The sequence below is a fragment of the Camelina sativa genome, chromosome 14, assembly GCF_000633955.1.
Source record: "Camelina sativa cultivar DH55 chromosome 14, Cs, whole genome shotgun sequence".
NCBI classification, from domain to species: Eukaryota; Viridiplantae; Streptophyta; class Magnoliopsida; order Brassicales; family Brassicaceae; genus Camelina; species Camelina sativa.
Genome location: NC_025698.1, coordinates 19,061,427 through 19,089,354, shown reverse-complemented (window position 1 = coordinate 19,089,354; position 27,928 = coordinate 19,061,427). Strand labels below are relative to the sequence as shown.

The window sequence follows — 27,928 nt, the reverse complement described above, 5'->3', positions numbered from 1 at the left end:
AAAAAAAAAAAAAAAAAATTGGGATTGCTTCAATACCTCCAAATCATATTCGAATGTTCAGTGTGAAAATATTCCAGTTTGAGCAAATAGATACATTGTTGGATAAATTGATTAATCAGAGTTTAAAATTTGTTTTAGTTTCAAAATACTAGCTAGTGAGTATTGAGCTCGATATAATTCTCATTAGTAGTAAAGCTTCTTCGTAAAGAGTATTTCAAAGTTTTGAATATTTTAAATCGCTAAAATTTTCATGCTATAATACGGTTATTCTTATGATTGAGTGTTTCATTTTTTGACATGTAAAATTTGATATCGCCAATTGTTTGTTATCTTATATTATTATTAGATGTATGTTTTTTTCTTTTGTTTAGGAAGACATACATAATACTTGTTAAAAAAATTCACTGGTAGTCAAACAATTTTATTCACTTTCCATGGATTCAAATAATTAAAAAAAACAATCTTTTAGCAATTAGCGAATCAAAATATATAAATAGTAAAAAAAAAAAAAAAAAATTAAACAGTGGTTTAGCAAAAACAAAATGTTTAAATTCTGATGTGATCATGGATGGAGCTAAGGAGGAGAAGCTTGTAGCTGAGCTTGAATCTGAGGAACTTGTTTCTGAGCTTGAACCCGAGGAGCTTGTAGCGGAGGAACCATTGCTTGTACCTGAAGGACCAATGACTAGAGCAAAAGCTAAGAGGCTAAGAAATGCACTAAATGAGCTTATGGCCAAAGAGAGCATGGGAATAACTATTGGGGATGATACCTATCAAGTCCAACCCACTTTGAGTCTAATTCAAGTCCAAGAAAGCCCAAAATAATCACTTTGTTTTGTGGTCAAAGAGGAGTGACGAAAATTGAGTTCAACTCACCTTGGGAAGACAAAGTTCAAGAGTTGAATCTTTATTAAACTATCTATCTTTATTTTGTTTTAGTTTCAAGAATAATTAATATTTGGCTTTGTTACCAAGTTTCTTATCACTATATAAACTCATGTAATCTCATTTGAGAATCATCAATCAATTTTCCTTTTCATTTTATGAGTTTATCTCTTTGTTCTTTGTCTAGAACATTTATTTGTTTCTTGGTGTGTAATATCCAAGCAACAGCCTCCTTTTTGCTGGACTAGTGTTTCATATCTAGCAGTGATTGGAGTTGGGAATATCAGCAGCCTTCCGCAACGGTTGTGCGACCCCTCAATCCATCAAATATCCCTTGTTGCACCTTGCACCTTGGCGAGTTTCTATCCTTTTTAGTCCGGCTGAGTGATCCTCAAATTTGGGCGTATCAAGTGGTATCAGAGCCACTCAACCGGTATTTGTCTGTTCATCTTCTCATCTTTCATTTCTAAATTCTTCTTCTTCTTCTTTCTATCTTAAATCTGGGTCATCTCCTTACCTAGGCCAAATCTATTTCAAAAGAAAAAAAAAGAGAAAAAAGAGAAAAAAAAAAGAGAAAAAAAGAAGAAAAAAAAAATCTGATACAAAAAAAAAGAAAAAAAAAGATCTGCTTTTGGCTAGGTGGTGGAAGAGAAATCATGCTGGCTGAGAAGAAATCCAGCCTTGGTGTGGTTAAAACAGATTTCACAAAATTCTCTTGTCTTTCTATCTTCCTTCTTCCCTTGTTGCTTTGGAATTCCATTGGGTTGCTTGGATTTGTTCTCTTAGAACTTAGGGAGAAAGCTCTTGAGTGACCTACCAAAATTGAGAGAAACACTTTTGTGTGTGAGGATTTTTTTATCTGCTAACTTTTGGTGTTAAGTTTTCAGGAAACCATGGAAAGTGATGGAGAAAGAGATCGGCCAGGAAATTCTGTCGCCGGGCTATCTAACTTGCAAATGAGGGCATTGAATGACACTATTACTAATATTATGAATACAGGTCTACAAGAACTACACCAGAGGCTCGACGAGATTCAGAATAGCCAACAAACCCGTTCTAGACCCGTAGCCAGGAGAGAACGTTCAAGGAGGACTCACCGGCCCGAGGAGGAAATTGAAGAAGAGGAGTTCCATGAAGAAGATGATCGATCCATCANTTTGTCTAGAACATTTATTTGTTTCTTGGTGTGTAATATCCAAGCAACAGCCTCCTTTTTGCTGGACTAGTGTTTCATATCTAGCAGTGATTGGAGTTGGGAATATCAGCAGCCTTCCGCAACGGTTGTGCGACCCCTCAATCCATCAAATATCCCTTGTTGCACCTTGCACCTTGGCGAGTTTCTATCCTTTTTAGTCCGGCTGAGTGATCCTCAAATTTGGGCGTATCAAGTGGTATCAGAGCCACTCAACCGGTATTTGTCTGTTCATCTTCTCATCTTTCATTTCTAAATTCTTCTTCTTCTTCTTTCTATCTTAAATCTGGGTCATCTCCTTACCTAGGCCAAATCTATTTCAAAAGAAAAAAAAAGAGAAAAAAGAGAAAAAAAAAAGAGAAAAAAAGAAGAAAAAAAAAATCTGATACAAAAAAAAAGAAAAAAAAAGATCTGCTTTTGGCTAGGTGGTGGAAGAGAAATCATGCTGGCTGAGAAGAAATCCAGCCTTGGTGTGGTTAAAACAGATTTCACAAAATTCTCTTGTCTTTCTATCTTCCTTCTTCCCTTGTTGCTTTGGAATTCCATTGGGTTGCTTGGATTTGTTCTCTTAGAACTTAGGGAGAAAGCTCTTGAGTGACCTACCAAAATTGAGAGAAACACTTTTGTGTGTGAGGATTTTTTTATCTGCTAACTTTTGGTGTTAAGTTTTCAGGAAACCATGGAAAGTGATGGAGAAAGAGATCGGCCAGGAAATTCTGTCGCCGGGCTATCTAACTTGCAAATGAGGGCATTGAATGACACTATTACTAATATTATGAATACAGGTCTACAAGAACTACACCAGAGGCTCGACGAGATTCAGAATAGCCAACAAACCCGTTCTAGACCCGTAGCCAGGAGAGAACGTTCAAGGAGGACTCACCGGCCCGAGGAGGAAATTGAAGAAGAGGAGTTCCATGAAGAAGATGATCGATCCATCAACCGACCTAGACGAAGTCATAGAAACCGTGATCAAGGTGATGTTAATCCTTTTGGTACAAGAAATGACAATTTAGGTGGTTTAAAACTTAAAATTCCAACCTTTGAAGGTAAGAACGATCCGGATGTTTACTTAGAATGGGAAAGGAAAATGGAGTTAATGTTCGATTGTCAAAATTTTTCTGAACTCAAGAAGGTTAGGTTAGCAGCAACTGAGTTTATAGGCTATGTTATTAACTGGTATGATCAAGTTTTGTCTCACAGGAGAAGGACAGGTGGAAGACCAATAGCTTCATGGGATGAGCTCACTACCTTGATGAGGAAACGGTTTGTGCCGGCTCATTACCACAGAGATCTCCACCAAAAACTCAGACGTTTGCTTCAAGGAACTAAATCTGTGGAGGACTATTTCCAGGAAATGGAAAGCTTAATGATCAAGGCGGACGTAAATGAAACCTTAGAAGCTACCATGGCCAGATTCCTTGCAGGCCTCAATCGGGACATTCAGGACAGAATGGAGCTTCAAGAATATGAAAGCTTGGAGGGAATGTTGCACAAGGCGATTCTAATCGAACAACAAACCAAGAGGAATGGTTTCTCTAAACTTTCCTTTGCTCCAAAACCAAGTTATCAAGATAAAGGTAAGTCTCCAACCCCATCAAATTCAGTTTTTAAGACTAATGTTTCAGCTCGTCTTGATAAAGGAAAGGCAGTCGAAACCAACAATCGGGCAAGAGATATTCGGTGTTTCAAATGTCAAGGACTTGGACATTATGCAAACAAATATCTGAATCAAAAGGTAATGATCCTCCTAGACAACGGTGATGTGGAGTCCGAGGATGATAAAGAAAAAGAGGAAGATCTCGGTCCAATCTTTGACGAAGAGGAAGAACAACTTGAATATCCAACTAAAGGGACACTTCTGGTTACTAGGAGATCCTTGAGCGTTCAGCCTAAGTCTAATGACCGAGAACAAAGGGAGAATCTCTTTCACACTAGATGTTTAGTTCAAGATAAAGTTTGTTCTTTGATCATTGACGGTGGAAGTTGTACTAACGTTGCTAGTGATACTGTTGTTAGGAAGCTTGGACTTGAGACCATACCTCATCCGCGGCCCTTTAAACTGGAATGGTTGAATGAAACAGGTGAACAGTAAGTTAGGGAGCAAGTCACGGTTCCTCTTACCATCGGCCGATATGAAGACGAGATCCTATGCAATGTCCTTCCCATGGATGCAAGTCATATCCTTCTAGGACGACCTTGGCAGTTTGACATGAGGGCGATACATGATGGCTACACCAACCGGCATACCTTTGAGCATAAAGGAAAGAAGATCACTCTGGTTCCTTTAACTCTGTTGGAGGTCCATCAAGACCAGGTCCAGTTGAAGAAAAGCCGGGACAAAGAAATTAAACCAGCAAAGCCTGAGGTATCTCCTAAGAACTTCAACTTCTTTGTCAAGGAGAGTCAAGTAAGGAAATCTTTGTACTCTCAACAGCCATTGCTTTTGCTTGTGTATAAAGAAACACTAATGGGATTTTCTGACCTTGCACCGGAGCTCCCGAGTGATTTGATAGACGTTTTGCAGGAATTCTCAGATATCTTTCCAGAAGAGAACCCCAACGGTTTGCCGCCAATAAGAGGTATAAAACATCAAATTGACTTCATCCCAGGTGCGTCACTTCCAAACCGGCCAGCTTATCGAACCAATCCGTTGGAAACCAAGGAAATTCAAAAGCAGATTGGAGAGCTTCTTGAAAAAGGTTACATCAGGGAGAGCCTAAGCCCATGTGTTGTACCTGTTCTCCTTGTGCCTAAGAAGGATGGCTCTTGGCGCATGTGTGTTGATTGTAGAGCCATCAACAACAACATTACGGTAAAGTATCATCATCCTATTCCCAGGCCTTATGATATGCTTGACGAACTGCATGGTTCTTGTGTCTTTTCTAAGATAGATCTCAAAAGTGGTTATCACCAAATTCGCATGAAAGAGGGTGATGAATGGAGAACTGCTTTCAAAACTAAGCATGTGTTGTATGAATGGTTGGTTTTGCCTTTTAGGCTAACAAATGCACCCATCACTTTTATGAGGTTAATGAACCATGTTTTGAGAACATTCATTGGAGTCTTTGTTGTAGTTTACCTTGATGATATCTTAGTCTATAACAAGATTTTGGATGAACATGATAAGCATCTAAAAGCGGTTCGAACAATTCTTAGAGAGGAAAAGTTATTTGCCAATCTTAAGAAATTCACTTTTTGTACAGATAACTTTGTCTTTCTAGGTTTTGTTGTTAGTGCAGATGACATTAAGGTTGAGGAGGAGAAAGATAAAGCTATAAGATTCTGGCAAAGTCCTAAGTTCGTTGGAGAAGTAAGGAGCTTTCATGGACTAGCTGGATTGTATAGGCGCTTTGTGAAGGATTTCATCAAGAAAGATTTAGGATTCAAATTGGAGATCAAAAGAAAGATCAATGACAATGCCTACCAACTTGATCTTCAAGGTAAGTACAATGTGAGTTCAAGCTTTAATGTTTCTGATTTAGTTCCATTTGTGGCAGATGATCCAGATTTGAGGACAAATCCTTTTCAAGAGGAGGGGGATGATGTGATCATGAATGGAGCTAAGGAGGAGAAGCTTGTAGCTGAGCTTGAACCTGAGGAACTTGTTTCTGAGCTTGAACCCAAAGAGCTTGTAGCGGAGGAACCATTGCTTGTACCTGAAGGACCAATGACTAGAGCAAAAGCTAAGAGGCTAAGAAATGCACTAAATGGGATTATTCAAGAGCTTATGGCCAAAGAGAGCATGAGAAGAACTATTGGGGATGATACCTATCAAGTCCAGCCCACTTTGAGCCTAATTCAAGTCTAAGAAAGCCTAAAATAATCACTTTGTTTTGTGGTCAAAGAGGAGTGACGAAAATTGAGTTCAACTCACCTTGGGAAGACAAAGTTCAATAGTTGAATCTTCATTAAACTATATATCTTTATTGTGTTTTAGTTTCAAGAATAATTAATATTTGGCTTTGTTACCAAGTTTCTTATCATTATATAAACTCATGTAATCTCATGTAATCTCATTTGAGAATCATCAATCAATTTTCCTTTTCATTTTATGAGTTTATCTCTTTGTTCTTTGTCTAGAACATTTTTTTGTTTTTTGGTGTGTAATATAGAAGCAACAACCTCGTTTTGCTGGACTAGTGTGTCATATCTAGCAGTGATTGGATTTGGGAATATCAGCAGGCTTCCGCAACTGCTGTGCATCCCCTCAATCCATCAAATCTCCCTTGTTGCACCTTGCACCTTGGCGAGTTTTTATCCTTTTTAGTACGGCTGAGTGATCCTCGAATTTTGGGCGTATCAAATCCTAAAAAAAACAAAATGTTTAAATAGTGTGATATTACTTTTTTTTTAATTCTTTTTATCCTAATCAATCTAGAAAATAGAATAAATGAATTAAAAAAATTTAACGTATTAGGAAACAAATTAACGAGTTAGATAAGCAGTTCCTAAACTATTGGGAACAGTCACAGAAATGATCTGAAGTTGTTTTTACAATTTTACATATATAATACTTTTTTATTTTTTATTTCGTTTGGTCGAATTTGGATGTTGGTGAAAGCATTAAGAAAGAAAACAAAGATATATATTTCGTATGATTGAGAACCATAATTTTTTGTTTTGTTTCTTATGTTCTATTATTTTTTCATTTGTTATTTTGTTTAAGAATCATGTACAAAGCTTGTTCCATCTTACGAGTTTGGTATGTCATATAATCGTCTAATACAAATTACTTACACAGCAATATATTTTGTGTTTTAAATATGATGTTCATCATGCTTGTGAAATTTTACCTTTGTTTTTGAATGAATGTAAAAAATATATATATATACTCTCGTTTTTTAGTTATCATTTTGTATTTACGATACAAATTTATAAAACAAAATTTAAGTTTTATCTATAACTGAAATTAATAAACTAATAAACTAAAAAATTATAGATATAACTGAAATTTTGTTTTATAAATTTGTATTGTATATAAGACTAAGGATATCTAACAACGTTTTCTCATCAACTATTGTTCCATTCATCATCTTCAAAAAAATCTTACACTTCTCGAAGTTCACAAACCCAAACCTTCTAGACCTACTTTTTCCGTCTTTAATTTATAAAACAAAATTTTCAGTTTTATCTATAAATTATTTTCTTAACATATATGATATTATCTAGAACGATAAATAATGTGAAACAGAGAAATTACATCTTAAATTAAAGGTGTAAAGGTTTTTTATTTTACAATATATGAATATATATATAGTGTTAATAATATATTGCTATCTAGTAATTTTTCTTTTTGTCAGCCATCACCTAGTAAACATAAAAATAAGATAATTATGTTGTTTGGAGAAACGGAGGAATTTCTTTTTCAATTTATTGGTTGGTTTTAAAAAATAATAATAATAATCATGTTGCTTGAAATGTATAATCTGGTTATATATATAGTCTACGTAATAGTGTAATTTTGAAGGTTGACTTCCACAGTTCCACTTCAAAATTAGATCAATACTTCCATATTTTTAATAAATAAATAAAAATTATTGTAGAAGAGATATAGTAGAACTTCTATAAATTAATATTTGCTATAAATTAATAAAATTTTCCGATTTCGAATTGGGTCTTTGTAAAAATAATATAATTCGATAAAATAATTTTTTTTTGAAATTCTATGTAAAATATTGTCCTATAAATATCATAAATTAATAATAATATAAACTAAATATATATGTATAAGAAATTTAGTAAAATATGACTCTTTTGTTATTTATCTATTCTTGAATTTGTATTCTTGTTGGAGCTCATCTATAATCTTTATTGTTGCATCAATAACCTTTTGTGTTGTTTTCTCAAATTTCATCCAAAAGTTGTGGAACGTCTTATCTATAAAAGATAGTAATAACAATTTCTTCATTATAAAAGATAGTAATAACAATTTCTTCAAAACTCTGAACTTCTAATTATTAATCATTTCACCTAGATAGTATAGTAAACTATTTACATCTATCATATTAGGATAGCTGAACTTATTAATTAAGAAAATTTTATAAAGATGTGAATTATAACAAATTTTTTTTCTTTTAAATAAAAAATATTCAAAACTATAAAAATGAAAAAAATCTCTTCATGAATTATCGTATCGATAAATTAAAATCTATATAAATTAATAAAATTTTATAGTCCCAACTTTATTAATTTATAGAAATTTTACACTTTTACTATAATAATAATAAAACAGGTCCCCAACATAGGAAAAGAAAGAAAAGTCTCCAAAAATGTTAGTATTTTATGTGAAGTGACCTTAGTGCAGTGACAGAAGGTAAGTCTATTTGTAGAAGGCACCATCACATCAGGGATCGGATCCCGCTTTATAAGAATTTGGTTAATGGGCCGGCCAGTTGTGGCCCAATGGTTGAAAAAAAAAATGTTAGTATTTTACAAATACGTTAGCTGGAGAACAGCCATTAATTAAGCATTTTGCTTTTGCAGCGTGCCATGCAGACAAATTAGCCACACTTAAATTAAATCATTAGTTACCCTAGCTATTAATATGATCTCTTTTGGTTGATTTATTTGCTATATAGTACATATACCAAAGTTTGTGAGACATGAGTTAACTAGGGATTTGATTTATTTACATACTATTAGTATTGTAGTAGTTTCACCATTACTGAAATATATACTAAGCAAAGCTAAAGCATATCTTATCAGCTTAATATGGGTAGTAAAAAGAGGTCAAAGTCTAAAAAGTAAAAATATAGTATTATTTTTAATACATTCATAGTAGCTCTCTCCTTCATGTGTGTGTTTTTTCTATAAACAATCTTTTGATGCTGCTCAGCGCTCACCTCCCAAAACGCACCCACCTCCTCTGTCTTGGTAATGTAATTTTGAATTTTACGTATCGTTTTAATGAAGTGTAATTTCTTTTTATGTTTACGATAGTTTCTTTAATCAAATTACACTTATTTTAGGATATTTATAAAATAAAAGTAAACACCCAATCTGATTAATCAAAGAAACACGACAAGAACAAAAGGGGTTTCCCTCCAAAATCACTTTTTTAAGTTGTTTTTTTTTGTTTTCTTTTTTAACTTTCGCCGTCTCCTAGGCCATGCTGCCTCTAATCACTTGTGTGTTCCCTATTACTACTCCTAATTTATTCATTATCAAGATAATTCTGATCTTTTATTATCATTTCCTCGTGCTAAATAACTAGATATCATCACCCAATATAATGACAATGTATATAGATCAGTTTTGGTGATCAGATCGTAACTATAGAAGACTATGTTGGGTACGATGGCAATTACCATAATGTGATACCTTTGCAAATACTATTTTTTGGTGATCAGATCCGTCCATTGATCCAAATCCAACAATCCAATTAGTAAAAATTATGTAGAAATCATCACCCAATATAAGTATAGATCAGTTTTGCTCTTTCATTAGAACAACAAACTATATATAGTAGTGCAACCTATTAGTGGATCATCAGTTCTGATAAACTTAGTTGTCGTATAGTATGGGTTCATCATCTAATGTACAGAGCAAATAAGATAGCAAGCAGAAAGATCCAACGGTTGGGACTGGCCGACAAAAGGAGAAGAAGATGGGAGAAGAAGACAAGAGCAATAACATGTATTGTTACTTTGTTAGCTACATTACTTCGTGGTTTGATTTTATCATACCCTAAACCTCTAAAATATGTGTGGATAACATTATACGTATAAGCAAAACATATAATAACTTTGTTGCTTATACGTCACAACTGAAGATCCTTTAACAAAAAACTGAGAGATCATCTCTTCAATTTTTTTTCTTTTGGGAGATTGATAGATTACAAATCAAGACATACCGCGAGATTACATGAAAAATCGATCAATCTTATAAAGAGACATTAAGTTTAAACATAAAAAGTTAAAACCAGAATTGAGCAATAATGGAAATGTGTATTTCACTATTCAATATTCACATGCACCTGTTTTTTTCTTTTATTGAAAAATCTTATAAATAGACGTTAAGAAATCGAACATGACTAAACTTAATGTCTTATCAAGCGAATGTGGTGATTCGTCGAGTGACTAGACCGTTGTGAATTCTCTCATTCCGTTATAAACTTAATCGAACTTAAATTTGGGCAAAGTAAAACTCCTTTTCTTTTTCTTTCTTTATTGTACATTAGTAGTCTTATCAAGCGAATGTGGTGATCCGTCGAGTGACTAGACACCGTTGTGAATTCTCTCATTCCGTTAAGTAGAGCATAGTTTTTCTCCAATGTGTTACTCTATACTTGACTTTAGAATAGAGGTAGTGTAAAAAAATAGAATTGAGAATAGAGTTACTCTAAATATAGAGCAATCTCATAATTTTTTCTATTTTAAAATAAAATATAGAGTAGGCTTTGAGCAAATGTTGCTCTATAATAGAATTTTGACTCTAAAATAGAGTATGAGTTAGAGATGCCCTAAACTTGGTATATTGTTGTCAATAACGGTCTCTATCAAACGTTGATGATACTAGACTCGACCAATTCGGATCGGCTGAGCAATTATCCTTCACGGCCAAAAAAATAAACTACAAAAAAATGTAGTAGTTTTCACATAAAAAAAATGGTTTTACAATCCTATTAACGCTTTCTTGAAACTGATATTTTGACAAAAATAAAAAATGGATTACTACAAATTAACTTAAATTTACATAAAATTATTTGTCCGTGAATAACTTTATAAAAAGCTAAGCATAAAACTAACCTTGATATTTGGAAGGTAGACTTAGTTTAAATACATTGGGTATTGAAAGAAAAAAATTATCAGGGAGATAGAGTTTTGCTTATTGTAAAAAATGTTAAAATGTTTGAACATTTTCACAAAAAAGAATACACTTATTATTAGTAGTAATTTATATAGCACACACATCCACGAAAAAACGGAAGAAAATCCGGTGGCGCCCAAATCACTGCAGTATAATAATCTAAAAAAAACTTTATAACAATATAAAATAATCAGAGTAATTCAATCTTTTTATTATTAGTCTTCCCAAGAAGGCAAGGCAACAACACCAAACGAGAAGAAAGAGAGAGAGAGAAAGCAAAAAACTCAAAGTCCAAGGTCACCTTCTTCAACCTCTCAGCTCCGGCTACAGTAGTCACCACCACCGTCGCTGGGTTAAAGCAGTTTCAACCTTTTTTTTCTTCTCCCCAGCTAGAGAGTTTCTTCTCAATGGGAGAGAGAGTGTGAAAACCTCACTCTTAGCTCCACATGGTTTGTTATCTACTACAGTTAATACTCCTGCTGTTCTTGTTCTGCAATGGTTTAGTGTAAACCTTAAGCAATCACATAGCTCTTACACATGCTTCTTGTCTCCTCAAGGTTCAACAAATAAAAAAGATAAGACAACTTTGCTTTCTTCTTCATCTTCTCCATTTACACCACCACCAATCATTTCAACAACGCTTTCGTAAACCTATCAACTTCGTTTTATTCCCCAGAGAGATTCCATGGAGAGAGAACAACAACCTCATTTTTCCTTCTTGTTTTTGTTCTTCTTTTGTTCATGGGCCTCCATGGTCCAACCCACTCTTTCTCTTTCATCAGATGGCCAAGCTCTTCTCTCTCTCAAGAGGCCATCGCCATCCTTGTTCTCTTCATGGGACCCACGAGACCAGACACCATGTTCATGGTATGGCATTACATGTTCTGCAGACAACAGAGTGATCTCTGTCTCTATCCCCGACACTTTCCTTAACCTGTCTTCAATCCCAGACCTCTCTTCTCTCTCCTCTCTTCAGTTCCTAAACCTCTCCTCCACCAACATCTCTGGTCCAATCCCTCCTTCGTTTGGAAAACTCACCCACCTCAGGCTTCTTGACCTTTCTTCAAACTCTCTCTCTGGTTCAATCCCATCAGAGCTTGGCCGCCTCGCTTCTCTCCAGTTCCTTATCTTGAATGCCAACAAGCTCTCTGGCTCAATCCCTTCACAGATTTCAAATCTATTTGCCTTGCAAGTTCTTTGTCTTCAGGACAATCTGTTGAATGGTTCGATTCCTTCAAGTTTTGGCTCTTTGGTCTCTCTTCAGCAGTTCAGACTTGGTGGTAACCCTAATCTCGGAGGCCCTATCCCTGCTCAGCTAGGGTTTCTGAAAAATTTGACAACTTTGGGGTTTGCAGCCAGTGGTTTGTCAGGTTCAATCCCTTCCACATTTGGGAACTTGGTAAATTTGCAAACTTTGGCTCTGTATGACACTGAGGTCTCTGGTACCATTCCTCCTCAACTGGGTTTGTGCTCAGAGCTTAGGAACTTGTATTTGCACATGAACAAGCTCACTGGATCCATCCCAAAAGAACTGGGTAAGCTCCAGAAGATCACTAGCTTGCTCCTATGGGGGAATTCTTTATCTGGGGTCATCCCACCCGAGATTTCCAACTGTTCTTCCCTTGTGGTGTTTGATGTTTCGGCCAACGATCTAACCGGTGAGATTCCTGGAGATTTGGGTAAGCTTGTTTGGTTGGAGCAGCTTCAGTTGTCTGATAATATGTTTACCGGTCAGATTCCTTGGGAACTAAGCAACTGTTCCAGCCTCATTGCTCTACAGCTGGATAAGAACAAGTTATCAGGCTCCATCCCCTCCCAAATCGGAAGCCTTAAGTCTCTGCAGAGCTTTTTCTTGTGGGAGAACTCGATTTCAGGAACAATTCCGTCTTCTTTTGGCAATTGCACAGACCTAGTGGCCCTGGACCTCTCTAGGAACAAGCTAACAGGAAGAATCCCAGAAGAGCTTTTCAGCTTAAAGAGGCTCAGCAAGCTTCTGCTTCTAGGAAACTCCTTATCCGGTGGATTACCAAAGAGTGTATCAAAATGTCAGTCGCTTGTTAGGCTAAGAGTGGGAGAGAACCAACTTTCAGGTCAGATACCTAAAGAGATAGGCGAGTTACAGAACCTGGTGTTTCTTGATCTCTACATGAACCATTTCTCTGGTGGACTTCCTTACGAGATCTCTAACATCACTGTCCTTGAGCTATTAGATGTGCACAACAACTACATCACTGGAGATATTCCTGCTCAGCTAGGGAACCTTGTGAATCTAGAGCAGCTTGATTTAAGCAGAAACAGCTTCACCGGAAACATACCGCTGAGTTTTGGCAACTTAAGTTACTTAAACAAGCTGATCCTCAACAACAATCTCCTCACCGGTCAAATCCCAAAATCAATCAAGAATCTACAGAAGCTTACACTTCTTGATCTTAGCTACAACAGCTTATCAGGTGAAATCCCACAAGAACTCGGCCAAGTAACAAGCTTGACCATAAATCTCGACTTGAGCTACAACGCCTTCACTGGAGACATCCCAAAAACCTTCTCAGGCCTCACGCAGCTACAATCACTCGACCTCTCACGCAACTCCTTACACGGTGACATCAAAGTCCTCGGTTCACTCACAAGCCTAGCTTCACTCAACATCTCCTGCAACAACTTCTCAGGTCCAATCCCATCCACACCGTTCTTCAAAACAATCTCCACAACATCATATCTCCAAAACACAAACCTCTGCCACTCACTCGACGGCGTCACTTGCTCATCACACAACGGACAAAGCAACGGAGTAAGATCACCAAAGATCGTAGCTTTAATCGCTGTAATCCTCGCTTCAATCACAATCGCAATCCTCGCAGCTTGGCTACTCGTCTTACGAAACAACCACCGCTACAAAACCCAAAAAACATCTCAGAACTCGTCTTCATTACAATCAACAGCAGAAGACTTCTCATACCCTTGGACATTCATACCATTCCAAAAACTCGGTATAAGCGTCAACAACATTGTGAACTGCTTAACAGACGAAAACGTAATCGGCAAAGGATGCTCAGGAGTCGTTTACAAAGCCGAGATGCCCAACGGAGAGACCGTAGCGGTGAAAAAGCTATGGAAAACTAAAGACAACGACGAAGGAGGCGATTCGTTCGCAGCTGAGATTCAGATTCTTGGTAACATCAGACACAGGAACATAGTGAAGCTTCTAGGTTACTGTTCGAACAAGTCGGTGAAGCTGCTGCTTTACAATTACTTCCCAAATGGGAATCTTCAGCAGCTGTTGCAAGGGAATCGAAACTTGGATTGGGAAACACGGTACAAGATCGCGATTGGATCTGCTCAGGGTTTGGCTTATCTTCACCATGATTGTGTTCCGGCGATTCTTCATAGAGATGTCAAGTGTAATAATATACTTTTGGATTCCAAGTACGAAGCGATTCTTGCGGATTTTGGACTCGCGAAGCTTATGATGAACTCGCCGAATTATCATAATGCCATGTCTCGTGTCGCTGGTTCTTATGGCTACATCGCACCAGGCAAGTTTCTTCTCTTTTTTCAAAGGAGTGGGTTTTTTGCACTATTACAAAAGGTTTGGGTTTTTAAATAAATCTGTTAAAGTACAGGGTTTCATTTGCATACTACAAATGATTTTTTGGTTGGCAAATTAGGTGTTTTTTTTTAAGAATTGGTAAAATCAGGGTTTCATTTTCATTCAAACAAAATATTGGGGTGTTTTATTATGAATATTTTGTTAACAATCAGGTTTTCATTTGCACTATTACAAAATTAAATCATTAGGTGATTTTTAATAAAAAGTTAAAATCAAGGTTTTCATTTGCATTATTACAAAATATTTTGTGTTTTTTGAGTGAATACCATTTTGTTTCATTTGCATTATTACAAAATGTTTGGGGATTTGGATTTTCATTTGCATTATCACAAAATTGGGGGATTTGTAAATGAATTTGTTTAAAATCATGGTTTTTATTTGCACTGTAACAAAATATTGGGGTTTGTTGATAAAGTTAATTATAAGTAAGAGGTTTTTGTGTAATTTTCGCAGAATATGGATACACGATGAACATAACAGAGAAGAGTGACGTGTACAGCTACGGCGTCGTTTTATTAAAGATTCTAAGTGGCCGGAGCGCCGTGGCGCCTCAAATCGGCGACGGACTTCACATAGTAGAATGGGTGAAGAAGAAGATGGGAAGCTTCGAGCCAGCTTTATCTGTACTTGACGTGAAGCTCCAGGGCTTACCGGATCAGATAGTTCAAGAGATGCTTCAGACACTAGGGATCGCGATGTTCTGTGTGAACCCGTCGCCTGTGGAGAGACCAACGATGAAGGAAGTTGTAACGTTGTTAATGGAGGTTAAGTGTAGTCCTGAAGAATGGGGGAAAACATCTCAGCCTCTAATAAAGCCTTCTTCTTCATAACCAATGGTGATTGTGTTTCTTGTTCTTGTTTCTTGATTTAGGTCAAATTTGGTTGAGAATTTGTTGGTAAGGTTTTGAGATTTCTTGTACATATTTAGAAGTATCAGTGTTAGTTTAATGTCCTGTTGTATGGATAATTTTGTTGGAATTTGAGAGCATTCAATTTACAATTTGGGAACGTTTCAGGTTTTTGGATTGGTTTTTAGAATTGATTAGATTTGGTTACAACTTTTTGCGTTACATCATTTGGTGCTTGAAACATACAGTTTAAGAGGAGAAGGAAGATAAGAGCTTGGGTTTTTGAAGCCAGTACTGTTTGAATCTCTGTCTTGAGTACTCTGTGTAATCGAAGTCGATCTTGTTCACATACCCCTACACATTTTTCAGAACACTTTTTTAGATTGCTCTGTTACATTATTTCTTTTGGATTGAAAAGAAGAAGAGTCTTACAGAGATGATTCCCCATAAGCCCCAGAAGAGATCTATGATGCACGAGTACGTCTATTTGGTAGCCGTCCCCGGTACGGGGACATGTTGGGAACGGGAACTCTATGGGGACTCTATGGGGACGTCTTAGATGCTTTAGGGGAAGATAACATCAAATTTTTGATATTTGCATCCATTTCATTTCATTCAAAGCACTCTTATCATAAGCATAATTTTATTTTTTTGTGTGTTTTCTACTTTCTAGACTCTTTTCCCCCTCTCTCCTTATCCCATTAGCTTTACTAATCAGCTCTTACTAAAGGTATGGGTATCTTTTCTTATGTGTTTATTGAAGTACCCATACCGTACCCGTATCTATAAATTTTTACTTTGCCGTTTTCCGTCCCCGATTCCGTACCCGTTTCTAGTTCCCGTACCCGTTTCAGTGCAACATAGGAAGAGATGGCTTGCCAATGTGTACTTCTCAGCATCATCCAAGAGCTGTTTTATGTCTTCTTCCTTTGGTTCTTTGCCTGACAAAAGAAGAAGGCGTATTAATTAGTCCATGAGACTTTGTTATGATCAGAAGAAGGAACTATGTTTCTTTGAGAAACTGACCTGAAGAGCTGAGATAGTTATGGATGAATCGTCTTCGTTCCTCTTCTCCTGCAATTCCCAAACCAATCAGTCAAATACAAATGTAATTTTCACTTTCCGACTTGTTTAAACTGTAATCTAAGACATAGAGTGAGTACCTGGGTATAGAGTGTAATCTAAGATATGGGGAGTCTCAGANATTTTATTTTTTTGTGTGTTTTCTACTTTCTAGACTCTTTTCCCCCTCTCTCCTTATCCCATTAGCTTTACTAATCAGCTCTTACTAAAGGTATGGGTATCTTTTCTTATGTGTTTATTGAAGTACCCATACCGTACCCGTATCTATAAATTTTTACTTTGCCGTTTTCCGTCCCCGATTCCGTACCCGTTTCTAGTTCCCGTACCCGTTTCAGTGCAACATAGGAAGAGATGGCTTGCCAATGTGTACTTCTCAGCATCATCCAAGAGCTGTTTTATGTCTTCTTCCTTTGGTTCTTTGCCTGACAAAAGAAGAAGGCGTATTAATTAGTCCATGAGACTTTGTTATGATCAGAAGAAGGAACTATGTTTCTTTGAGAAACTGACCTGAAGAGCTGAGATAGTTATGGATGAATCGTCTTCGTTCCTCTTCTCCTGCAATTCCCAAACCAATCAGTCAAATACAAATGTAATTTTCACTTTCCGACTTGTTTAAACTGTAATCTAAGACATAGAGTGAGTACCTGGGTATAGAGTGTAATCTAAGATATGGGGAGTCTCAGAATGGTAATTTGCAGCCATTTCGCAGAAGTGATTTGCAATGTCGTATGCAACTGGGTTATAACTAGCGTACTCGTAGTCCTGTTAGAGAAATCTCATATTGGTCTACATGTGATGGTATTTTTGACCTTAAGGGTAATGAGAAACTTACAATGATAGTAATGGCATTGGTGTCCTCATCAATCATTACGTTACCATACTGTAAATCATTGTGACAAAACCCAACCTCCTGTTGCTTACACTCCTTGTGCAGCTCATATTCCAGCAAGTTTATCTCAGCTTCAATGTTGTCTAGACAAAACTCTGCTGAATCTTCAGATGACACATACTCTTGACTTGTCTAAGCCAATTCCTGGTCACATGTTTTTAAGATTCTTTTATTAGATGAAACAACTTCATGCTGTCACAATAACAGAGAAAGATGATTACTCACCTCATCCTATCCCAAATGACCACATTTCTATCACCAGGGATGTTTATACAATTAAATTCTCTTAGCTTAGCCGCGACCCGAGCAGATACTGCGGTCTCACGTAGATCAGCTGCCGATAACGTCTGATGAAACAAACCACAATTAAAGATCCTTATTGGTGAAAGACAAGACCCAAGTCATGATGATGAAGTCCACAACAAAAGAAAGTTCAATGTTCCTTGTTACTCAATCGGTACACAACTAAACCGAGTATACCAATGTTGGTATTTCCCGGTTTCAACATTAATCTAATACAAATCAGAGGTCGTTACTCGTTATGTTCTATCCTTCTCATACAGTCAAATTCAGACCAAACACTATCATCTCTTGAGAGTCACAACATAATGCATCTAATCAAAAGGGTTTGGTGAATTAATATTGCACAAGAAACATATACATACCCGGGCATTAATAAACTCCTCGATTCTACCGCCAGCAAACCGGCCAAGAAGCTTAGGACCGTGACCGTAACGAGAGAAACCTCGAACGTATGAATCTCATCTTTCCTGTTGAACAACAGATCACCAACTCCTTCGCCATAAACACGAACAAGAAGCTTCCTATAGATACAATCGTTACCCTTAACAGGCCAACTCACCATGTAAACATCGTTGGTCATTGCACCTTTCATGGGTTTCACTTGACGACTCTCGAGATCTTCCACTACGTCTCCCCATTTTATAGACAGTGTTTGAAGTACTTTCTTTAGACTATCTGGTGATGAAATTGGGATCAAACCAAAGATTTCTGTTCTCTGTCTCCTCCGAAATTGTAAGAAGCTACGACAAAAGCTCTCTGCTATCCGAAACATTGGGAAGTATAAAGAGATAAAAAGAAAAGGGCAATCTTGGATGAATTCGAATTCACTTGTCTATGTCACTGTGTCGTATTCCAGCCGAAATTTTAGGTGCACGTCTTAACTCAAACCCTAAATTCGAAGGATAAAAATGTAATTACGATAATTACAATTTAGTAATTTACAAACACTAATTCCAACGTTGAAAAAAAAAAATAAACACTAATTCCAACATAAAACTTAAATGTAATAATATTTTGACAAGTGAAAACTTACAACATTTAGAGTTAGGGCAACATAGGTATGTGGTTGAAAATTGATGTAAAATATAGTAATTAGGTCTCAACAAATTACCGGAAGATCTGATTCGAATCTGTATCCAAAATTTTAAAATATCCAAACGGACTCCAAATCTCTAAATACAAAAATTAAATTCCAATTCCAAACGATACTGATATATCCACAATATGAATATATAGTAATAATATATTAGTAATTGTAACATCCACAAACCGGAATTCCAGTTTGGGATGTCCATCGACCGATGCAAGACCGGTTTGGTCGAGAAACGTGTAAGTTAAACGTTGCGTTTTGGGATTAGGGAAACCCTGGAAATCGAGTATAAAAGGAGAAACTCGTGGGATTGGCCGAGTTTGGCCGTTTCTGAGAAAAAGAGAGGAGAGAAAGAAGTTCTTAAGCTTTTGGTGAGTTTTTGGGAGATTCATAGCTGTTCTTGAGAGATATGAAACTAGGAACGTTGTACGAGCTTGCTAGGAGCGTAGATCCGCTTGTTTAAGGGTCATAATCTTCTTGGCAAACGTGAGTGCAGGACCATGGCTTATCTAAGCTTGAGATTTATTTGATTTGCTTGTTTATGTGTTATATGGTTGATTCCCTGGCTTGTTAGAACGTTGTTGGGTCACTCGAGGCTTTAAGAAGCTTCTTTGTGGCTTTGAATTGTGTTTTGGTGGTTTAGGAACGGAGATCCGGTGAGAAGCTTTGGGAAAAAACGATGTTCGGCATGTGCGTCAGTGGATGCAAGCTTGTTTCGGTAGATGCAACTCCAGTTGGTGTCGGTCGATGCATGGGTTGGTGTCGGTCGATGCAGTTGTCCTCGTTTGTTTGTTTGATGGTTAGAGATATCTCAATTGCTTGTGTGTATAGCCCAGTGATGGGAGGATTGTCTCACTGTGTGTTTATGAAATACTCACGCATCTCATATGTGTTGTGGTGCATGTAAAGGCAAAGTGTGATCGTGGAATCAAGGCGATTAAGAGGAGGATGTTCTAGTGGCTCGATTGGTTGTCTGGCTTCTGTTATGTTGCTAGAGTTGAGTCAGTAGAACATTGTTGGGTTGTTGGTTTCATGTTTTATGATTGTGTTGGTTGGTTATTATTGTTATTGAATTATTGGTTTATTGGTTATTGGTTTAATGGTATCTGTTGGTTATTTTCCGCTGTATGGTTTGATCGTGGTTAGGCAACTAGTGGATATGTGACCACTTGTTGAATTAGTAATTATTATTAAAAAAAAAAAACGGGTCGGTCGTTTCAGTAATATTTATATTTTTAATAATGAAAGTGTCCAAAATATTCAAATTTTTTGGATATTTTAGATATTTTTAAGTATTTAAACTATTTTTTAATAAATTTGGATAAAAAATATTCTAAGTTTTAGATATTTTTGGTATTTTTGAATAATTTAGACACTAAAATTCTGAATTGTGAGAATTTTGGGTAATCTGAATTAGAACCCAAAATACATGAATCAAACCCGAAGCCTAGAACGGGTAGCCGAACGCCCATGCCTAAGCTACCTAAACGGGTCCTAAACCTCTAAATCCAAAATACTTGATCCGAACCCAAACAGGTATCCAGACTCCCAGGTCTAATCGTAATTACCCGTAATGAAAATACTACATTAATAATAGTAATAATAAAGTTCCTACCAAAATAAATAATAATAATAAAAAAGTTTATATCTTTTGAACAAATAATGTCTGAATCATATAAAATTAAAACTTTTTTAAAAAATCTTTAAAATAAAATAAAAACAACCTTTTGTTGAATATCAATATAGTGTGAGAATCATTCATATTACTTATATATAGATAATCTAAGTATAAACAAAGTTTATTAAAATTTCAAACTTGATGATAACTCTATCTTTTTGGTAGATACTAAATACAGTAAAACCTCTATAAATTAATAAGGTCGGAACCACCAAATTTTATTAATTTATAGAGGTTTTAGTTTACCGATAAATTAATAATTACTAATTTATCAATAAATTAATATTTTATTAATTTATAAAGAGATTTTTCATTTTTATAGTTTTAAATATTTTCTATTAAAAATAAGATACTTTTGTTATAATTCATATTTTTATAGAATTTTCTTAATTTATAGTTTCGGTTATCATAATATGATGGATGTCAATAGTTTATTAGATTCTCCAGATGAAAATGATTAATATTTAAAAATCCAGAGTTTATAAGAAATTGTTGTTACTATCCTTCATAATAGAAGTCTACAAATATATTGTGGTATCTTTAGAACCAAATACACGTAAGAAAACAATTATTGCATCTAGAATATATTGTAAATATTTACGCTCTGATGAGAGATCAGAATTACTGGGAAGATCCCGACGAATTTAAGCCAGAGAGGTTTTTAGTTCCTTCAAGATCAGGGCGAGAAGAAGAGGGAGAGAAAGCACTAACGTTCCTTCCTTTTGGAAGCGGAAGGACAGGTTGTCCTGCTGTAAATATGGGATACATCTTTGTTGGAACTGCGTTTGACTGGAGAATCAAAGGAGATAAAGTTGTGCAGTGCTTTGACTGGAGAATCAAAGGAGATAAAGTTGTTAACTTGCAAGACACGGTTGCAGGAATGACCTTGACTATGGCTCATCCCCCAAGCTTCACTCATCTTCCTCGAATTGATCCTTTAAACTTAAATCTGTAGATTCCAAGCTCGTATCTTTGAGAGATTGTTGATTCGGGTTAAATGACATTTTTTTTATTACTCCGTTCTTGGTTAAATTAAATGACATTTGCTCTGTTCTTCACATATGAAAACAAATAATACGTACTAAATAGTAAATATGGTAAGAGTGAGAAGGTGTACTAGATATGTAAAATTGTCTCATTGTATTGATCATCTAGTTTATCATATCCATCAAGAACCCAAGCCGAGTATTTATCTTTTAGTTAAATTTACATTATATTTTATTTATTAAGTTTTGTTGTAACCGGCGATGAGTATTTATGGGCTGCAAGTCCAAATGTTGTTGAAAAGATTATAGCTACTTAAATAAACAAAAAGCATGGTTAAATGACCAGGGAGTAGGGGGCTGGAATCGAACGCGGGTGCAAACCACTAAATACCTACTACTTTTACCAGTAGACCAAGAGAACTTTTCAATAATTAGGGCCGCTTAATTACTATATTATTTGATGGCCGCAAGCACCTGCTTGCCCTGCTTATGCTCATGACTGGCTCTGAGGGTAAGTCAGGTAATCTGGAAAGAAATTACATGAATGAGGATGATATAAAGCTTAAAAGATCTAATGATTGGAGAACTTACACAAATGAGAAAAATGTCATTTAGACCATGAATTTTTAAATTTTTGTCATTTAAATCATGAATTTTGTTGTAGGTCATTTAAAACATCAACTTTCATTGATTAGTTCTTTTTAAACATTAAATTTTATTGACTAAGCCAAAAAATATATGACGTTAAATCTTATAATTGAGCAAGTAACAACATTACTGTTCCGTTAACCACTCTCTATTTGTAACAACACAACGTCGTTTTAATGAAATATTTAATTCGAGAAAGAAGTCATTTAAATTTTAAAACATGAAGTTTCAAATTTAAGTCATTTAAACTATGAGTTTTCAAATCTATGTCATTTAAACCATAAAATTTGTTGAAGGTTATTTAAAACATCAACTTTCATTGACTAGGATTTTTTAGCATTAAGTTTTGTTGACCAAATCAAACTCGACATGACATAAAATATATTGCTAACAAAACAAGTGATATCTGGTGCTTTTAGCATCTTTCGTCTTTCGTTTCATACTCATTTTTTTGTCGTTTTGTCGTGTTTTTGTGTCTTTTTGATTGTGCCTTGAGTCTTTTTCATGTGTTGGGACACTACACTTGATAAGCCCAAATTCGAGGATCACTCAGCCGGATTAAAAAGGATAGAAACTCGCCAAGGTGCAAGGTGCAACAAGAGAGATTTGATGGATTGAGGGGTCACACAACAGTTGCGGAAGGCTGGTGATATTTCCAACTCCAATCGCTGCTAGATATGACACACTAGTCCAACAAGAGCAGACTGTTGCTTGGATATTACACACCAAGAAACAAGAAAGTGTTCTAGAAAAAGAACAAAGAGATAGGCATGGAGTGGATCTTGGATATTACACAACAAGAAAGTGTTGCTTGAAGATTATATATGATTGATTGATGATTATGTTTTTCAAATTTTATAGTAAATTAGGCATGGAGTGGATGAAGGTTTTCCTAATTATGCAGAAATTTAGGAATGGAGTGGAAGGAAGTTAAAAAAGATTGTTTCAATTTCTATATTTTCGGGTATAGGAAGATATGGTTACAGATTTATTTTTTCAAATGATATGCGAGTTTAGTGTGACAGAAATTTCGGAGGATTAGAATTCGACTATGGTATTAATTGACTGGAGAATTGAATGGAGATTTTGAATTAGATTGTTTAGATTAGTATTCGTTTCAATTAGAAGGTTTTGTAAATTGTATTTTTTTTTAAATATAAAAAGGAATTAATGATAATGGCATAGTTTTAAATACTTTTCAACTTCAAGCATTTTTTTGCCAAAATTGTTGTGAAAATGTTAATATAGATGGTCAAAATTTGAAAATTTATGTTTTCAATGACATTTTTCTCAATTAAGAATATATAATTTTCATCAATATCACTGGTGAAACTTATATTAATTTAAAATTAATTTGTATGTCATTATAAAAAACTCATATTTTTTTTTTTGTAATTAGATCAAACTTAGCTTTATTAACATTTTAGCCAATCTATGATTTTATTTATTCAGTAATTGTATACGTGGAAGAAGACCACCGCAATGAGAGGAACTGAATCAGTGATTTTGAGTGGAAAGTCAAGAATTGTTAATCAGTTAAGAAGACTTTATGGAAAGAGGAATAAGAATTAAATGGCAGCAACGTTGTTGAATTAATCGTCCAATGCAAATGCTTATCAGCCCACACTGCATATATTTGAATGAAGAGTTGCGAATCACGTTTTTGGTACCCCGACAAAGCGACGATCCAGGATGAGAGGACGAAAACTAATATAATAATTTTTCTAACAAACATAAAATAACATGTTCTTAATATCTTTCACGGTTTATTTTTCTTGCTGTTGAAAGTTTGAGACTAGCTAAATCTTTCACTAAAACCTTCATATTAAATCAGAAATATCCTTTCGGTTTAGGGTTTTTTATCCAATTATGGGTTCCAAAGTATTAGTATATTTTACTTAGCTTAGTATAAGATAAAATAAATATAAGTATAAGTGTATATAAAGGGAAGCTTGTATAACTTTTCTTTAATGAGGATAACAGAAATATTTCACATTTCTCTCTCAGCTCGATCTCACTCTCTCTCTAGTTTATCGTCTTCCTCATCTCAGATTCTGTTACAAGAGTCTTGATATGGTATCAGAGCCTCCACGATTCTGTGAGCTATGAGTGCATCTTCGATTGAGCTGATTCTCATTCATCTCTTTTGCTTTCTTTCGTTTTTGTTGGATCTATTGTATCTTCTCGTCTCTGCGATTCTTCAATTTGTGTTCGCGAGCGAGATCTGATCTTTGTTTCTTGTTCTATTCTCTATTTGATTGATCTTTGTCTCTTTCATGGCGTCGAATGGGACGCGTCCGTCAAATTCCCCAATTCGTTCTACGGCTCCGAATGTTCCGAATCGTACGGATCTTTATGCTAGTCCTTATTCTCTATTGAGTATCGATCATGCTGGGTTGCAGATTGTTACCGATCAGCTTGATGCAAGAGCTGAGTTTCATTCTTGGAAGAGATCTGTTAGGATGGCCTTGAATGTGCGTAATAAGCTTGGCTTCATCGATGGTACGATTTCTAAACCGCCTTTAGATCATCCGGATTCAGATGCTTGGTCTAGATGTAACGATATCGTTATCACTTGGTTGATTGGGTCTGTTTCGAAGAAGATAGGCCAGAGTTTATTGTATATCCCTACTGCAGCAAAGATCTGGAAAAAATCTAGTCTCTCGCTTTAAGCAAGATGATGCACCTCGTGTGTATGAAATTGAACAAAGACTCAGTACTATCCAACAAGGAGATTTAGATGTGAGTGCATATTACACAGAGCTTATTACCTTATGGGAAGAGTATACGAATTACATAGAGCTTCCTGTGTGTACATGCGGTCATTGTGAGTGTAATGCTGCGATCTTATGGGAGAAGCTGCAACAACGCAGTAGAGTTACAAAATTTCTGATGGGGCTTAATGAGAGTTATGAACAAACAAGAAGACATATTCTCATGTTAAAGCCTATTCCTGATATTGAAGAAGCGTATAACATTGTTGCTCAGGATGAGAGACAACGTGTTGTGAAGCCTGTTATTAAAACGGAGAGTGTTGCTTTCCAGGCTACAGGATCTTTTGATGGAAACCAATCTTTTGGGCAGCATCAGATGGAGTTTGCTGCGGCCTATAATACGTATCGTCCAAGAGGAAACCTACCTCTATGTACTCATTGTGGAAAGTTGGGTCATACTGTTCAAACATGTTTCAAGGTACACGAATATCCTCCTGGTTACAAACCTCCTGGTTCCATGACTACAGGGCAATCTGGTAGCAAATCTACTTTTGTTCCTAAGGTGCATCCAACACGAGACCACAATATCCATAGTATATGCAGAATCCAAACTTCAACTTCGGTTCACAGCAAAGGACTGTTGCAAATGTCTTTACTGAACAACAATCGTCTTCTTTGGCTGGGATTAATGGTGCAACACCTGCCTCTATGCCATATTATCCATCTCTGGCTGTTAATCCTGTGAATCTTGATGTCAGTAGGTTGACTCAAGAACAAGCTCAGACATTGATTAACCAATTGACTTCACATGCTCAGAGTTCGGCTTCAGAGCCTCCAGTTGCATTGAATCAGGCTTCCATCTCTGAACAGGGTGTCATGGCTGTTCAATCGTCTTCTGGTAAAGTTTTCAATATCTCTAGTAACCTTCGCTATGAAAATCATATTCTTACATATCGTCATCATTGTCTTTCGTCTTTACAAAACACTTTGCCTAGTGGTTCTTGGATAATAGATAGTGGTGCTACTAGTCATGTTTGCTGTGATTTGTCAAGATTTAGAGAAACTTACTTAGTCTCAGGGGTCATGGTAACTCTACCTGATGGTAATAAACTCGAAATCAAGCATGTTGGAACCATACATTTGTCTGATGCATTAGTTTTATACAATGTTCTATATGTTCCTGCTTTTCAATTCAATATGATTAGCGTAAGTTCATTGTTACATGATAGTAGTTGCTCAGCTCATTTTTATCCTACTGCATGTTTTCTACAGGAGTCTTCTCAGGGATGGATGATTGGGAGTGGTAGACTTTATCGCAATCTCTACATTCTTAATACTCACTCTCAATCTGCATCTACACCTGCTGAGTCTCCTGCTTGCGTCAACTTCTGTGGAACCTTGTCTACTGATGGTTGTCTCTGGCATCAACGCCTTGGGCATCCCTCAGTTGCCAAGTTACAAAGTTTAGCTAGTACTTCAGCATTGTCCAAGTCCATCATTCAGATTCATGATCATTGTCACATATGTCCACTTGTCTTTTCCGTTTCATAATAACATGTCTTCATCTCCTTTCGATTTGATTCATTTAGATATTTGGGGACCTTTTCCTATTGTGTCTGTAGATGGTTATAAGTATTTTCTTACTATTGTTGATGATTGTACAAGGGTGACTTGGATTTACATGCTCAAAAATAAAAGTGATGTTTCAAAAGTGTTTCCAGTTTTTCTTTCTTTAGTACATACTCAATACAAATCAAAAGTCAAAGCTATTAGAAGTGGTAATGCACCAGAATTAGGTTTTACTTCTTTAGTTCAGGAACATGGTATCATTCACTATTTCTCTTGTGCATATACACCTCAACAAAATTCTGTTGTAGAAAGGAAACATCAACATTTACTCAATGTGGCTAGGGCTTTGCTTTTCCAATCTAATATACCAATAGTTTACTGGAATGACTGCATTCTTACTGCTGCTTTCTTAATCAATAGGATTCTCTCTGTTCTTTTAGATAATATGTCTCCATATGAAAAGTTGATTCATAAGAAACCAAATTACTCTGCTCTTAAAACGTTTGGTTGTTTATGCTATGCTAGTACTTTGCAAATTGATCGTACAAAGTTTACTCCTAGAGCTCAATCTTGTATTTTTCTAGGATATCCTTTAGGCTACAAAGGTTATAAAGTTCTAGACTTAACAACAAATATGATTTCGATCACTAGAAATGTTATTTTCCATGAAACAATTTTTCCATTTTTGAAAAAGGAACAATATCAATCTGATTATTTCTCTCATACCATTTTACCAACTTTTCCTGCTTCCGTTATTCCATCTGATGATATATTACCATCTGTTTCATCTACTGCATCACCATCTCATACTTCTATAAAACATCTAGCTGATACTCATGCATCTTGTTTATCTTCGAATCCTAATGCTTCATCGGGTGTAGTATCTAGAGGCATTCGAACTGGGAACTCTGAGACTAATAATCTTTCTTTACCTAGTGGTAGGTCTAAGCGACAGACTAAGGCACCTAGTTACTTATCCGATTATCAGTGTGCATTAACATCCACTTCTTCACCATTACCAATTACTCATACCACTCCATATCCTCTTTCATCTGTTCTTTCATATGATCGTTTCAATCCACATTATTGTTCCTATATCGTATCATATTCTGTGGAGACTGAACCAAAGACTTTTAAGCAAGCCATGGCCTCTGATAAGTGGAAGGGAGCCTGGAATGATGAACTGTTTGCTATGGAGCTTAACAAGACATGGACGGTTACTTCTCTTCCACCTGGGAAAAATGTAGTTGGTTGCAAATGGGTTTTCACTATCATCACTCTGATGGTTCAGTGGAGAGATACAAAGCTAGATTAGTTGTCAAAGGATACACTCAGCAAGAAGGAGTTGATTATGATGAAACCTTCTCTCCTGTGGCTAAATTAACTAGTGTTAAACTGATGTTGGACTTGGCAGCTAAAGGGGGCTGGAGATTAACACAAATGGATGTTTCCAATGCTTTCTTGCACAGTGAGCTTGATGAGGAGATTTACATGAGTCTTCCTCAAGGTTATACTCCAGGTAACATGGAATCACTTCCCCCTAATCCGGTTTGTCGATTACACAAGTCGATCTACGGTTTAAAGCAAGCATCTAGACAATGGAATAAGCTTTTTACCTCTGTTCT

The 27,928-nt window shown here is 35.9% G+C and overlaps 3 protein-coding genes and 1 pseudogene across 3 annotated transcripts in view; 2 read left to right on the top strand and 2 right to left on the bottom strand.

Moving 5' to 3' along the window:
* Window positions 1-8,697, bottom strand: part of LOC104741985 (dolichyl-diphosphooligosaccharide--protein glycosyltransferase subunit STT3B-like) — a 23,035-nt gene extending 14,338 nt beyond the window's left edge. The window contains exons 1-2 of the mRNA XM_019236195.1: window positions 8,693-8,697; window positions 8,008-8,012 (exon numbers count right to left, since the gene is read on the bottom strand). The gene's annotated coding sequence lies outside the window, so the exon portion shown is untranslated. The remainder of the gene's footprint in view (window positions 1-8,007; window positions 8,013-8,692) is intronic.
* Window positions 10,966-15,510, top strand: LOC104741983 (probable LRR receptor-like serine/threonine-protein kinase At1g34110). The gene is made up of 2 exons (XM_010462935.2): window positions 10,966-14,421; window positions 14,949-15,510. Exons 1-2 carry the CDS (start codon window positions 11,574-11,576, stop codon window positions 15,323-15,325), a joined length of 3,225 nt encoding a protein of 1,074 aa, XP_010461237.1. The 5' UTR covers window positions 10,966-11,573; the 3' UTR covers window positions 15,326-15,510.
* Window positions 15,542-18,390, bottom strand: LOC104743771 (annotated as a pseudogene).
* Window positions 24,297-26,285, top strand: LOC104743769. The gene is made up of 4 exons (XM_010464817.1): window positions 24,297-24,587; window positions 24,658-25,296; window positions 25,365-25,940; window positions 26,007-26,285. Exons 1-4 carry the CDS (start codon window positions 24,297-24,299, stop codon window positions 26,283-26,285), a joined length of 1,785 nt encoding a protein of 594 aa, XP_010463119.1.

What these genes read in the sequence shown, in the direction of transcription:
- LOC104741983 (XM_010462935.2), top strand. Translation starts at nt 11,574, where the DNA reads ATGGAGAGAGAACAACAACCTCATTTTTCCTTCTTGTTTTTGTTCTTC. An exon ending in TTATGGCTACATCGCACCAG is followed by an intron (nt 14,422 to 14,948) that starts GCAAGTTTCTTC and finishes TAATTTTCGCAG; the next exon opens with AATATGGATACACGATGAAC.
- LOC104743769 (XM_010464817.1), top strand. Translation starts at nt 24,297, where the DNA reads ATGGCGTCGAATGGGACGCGTCCGTCAAATTCCCCAATTCGTTCTACG. An exon ending in AATCTACTTTTGTTCCTAAG is followed by an intron (nt 25,297 to 25,364) that starts GTGCATCCAACA and finishes TTCGGTTCACAG; the next exon opens with CAAAGGACTGTTGCAAATGT. An exon ending in TTCAATTCAATATGATTAGC is followed by an intron (nt 25,941 to 26,006) that starts GTAAGTTCATTG and finishes TGTTTTCTACAG; the next exon opens with GAGTCTTCTCAGGGATGGAT.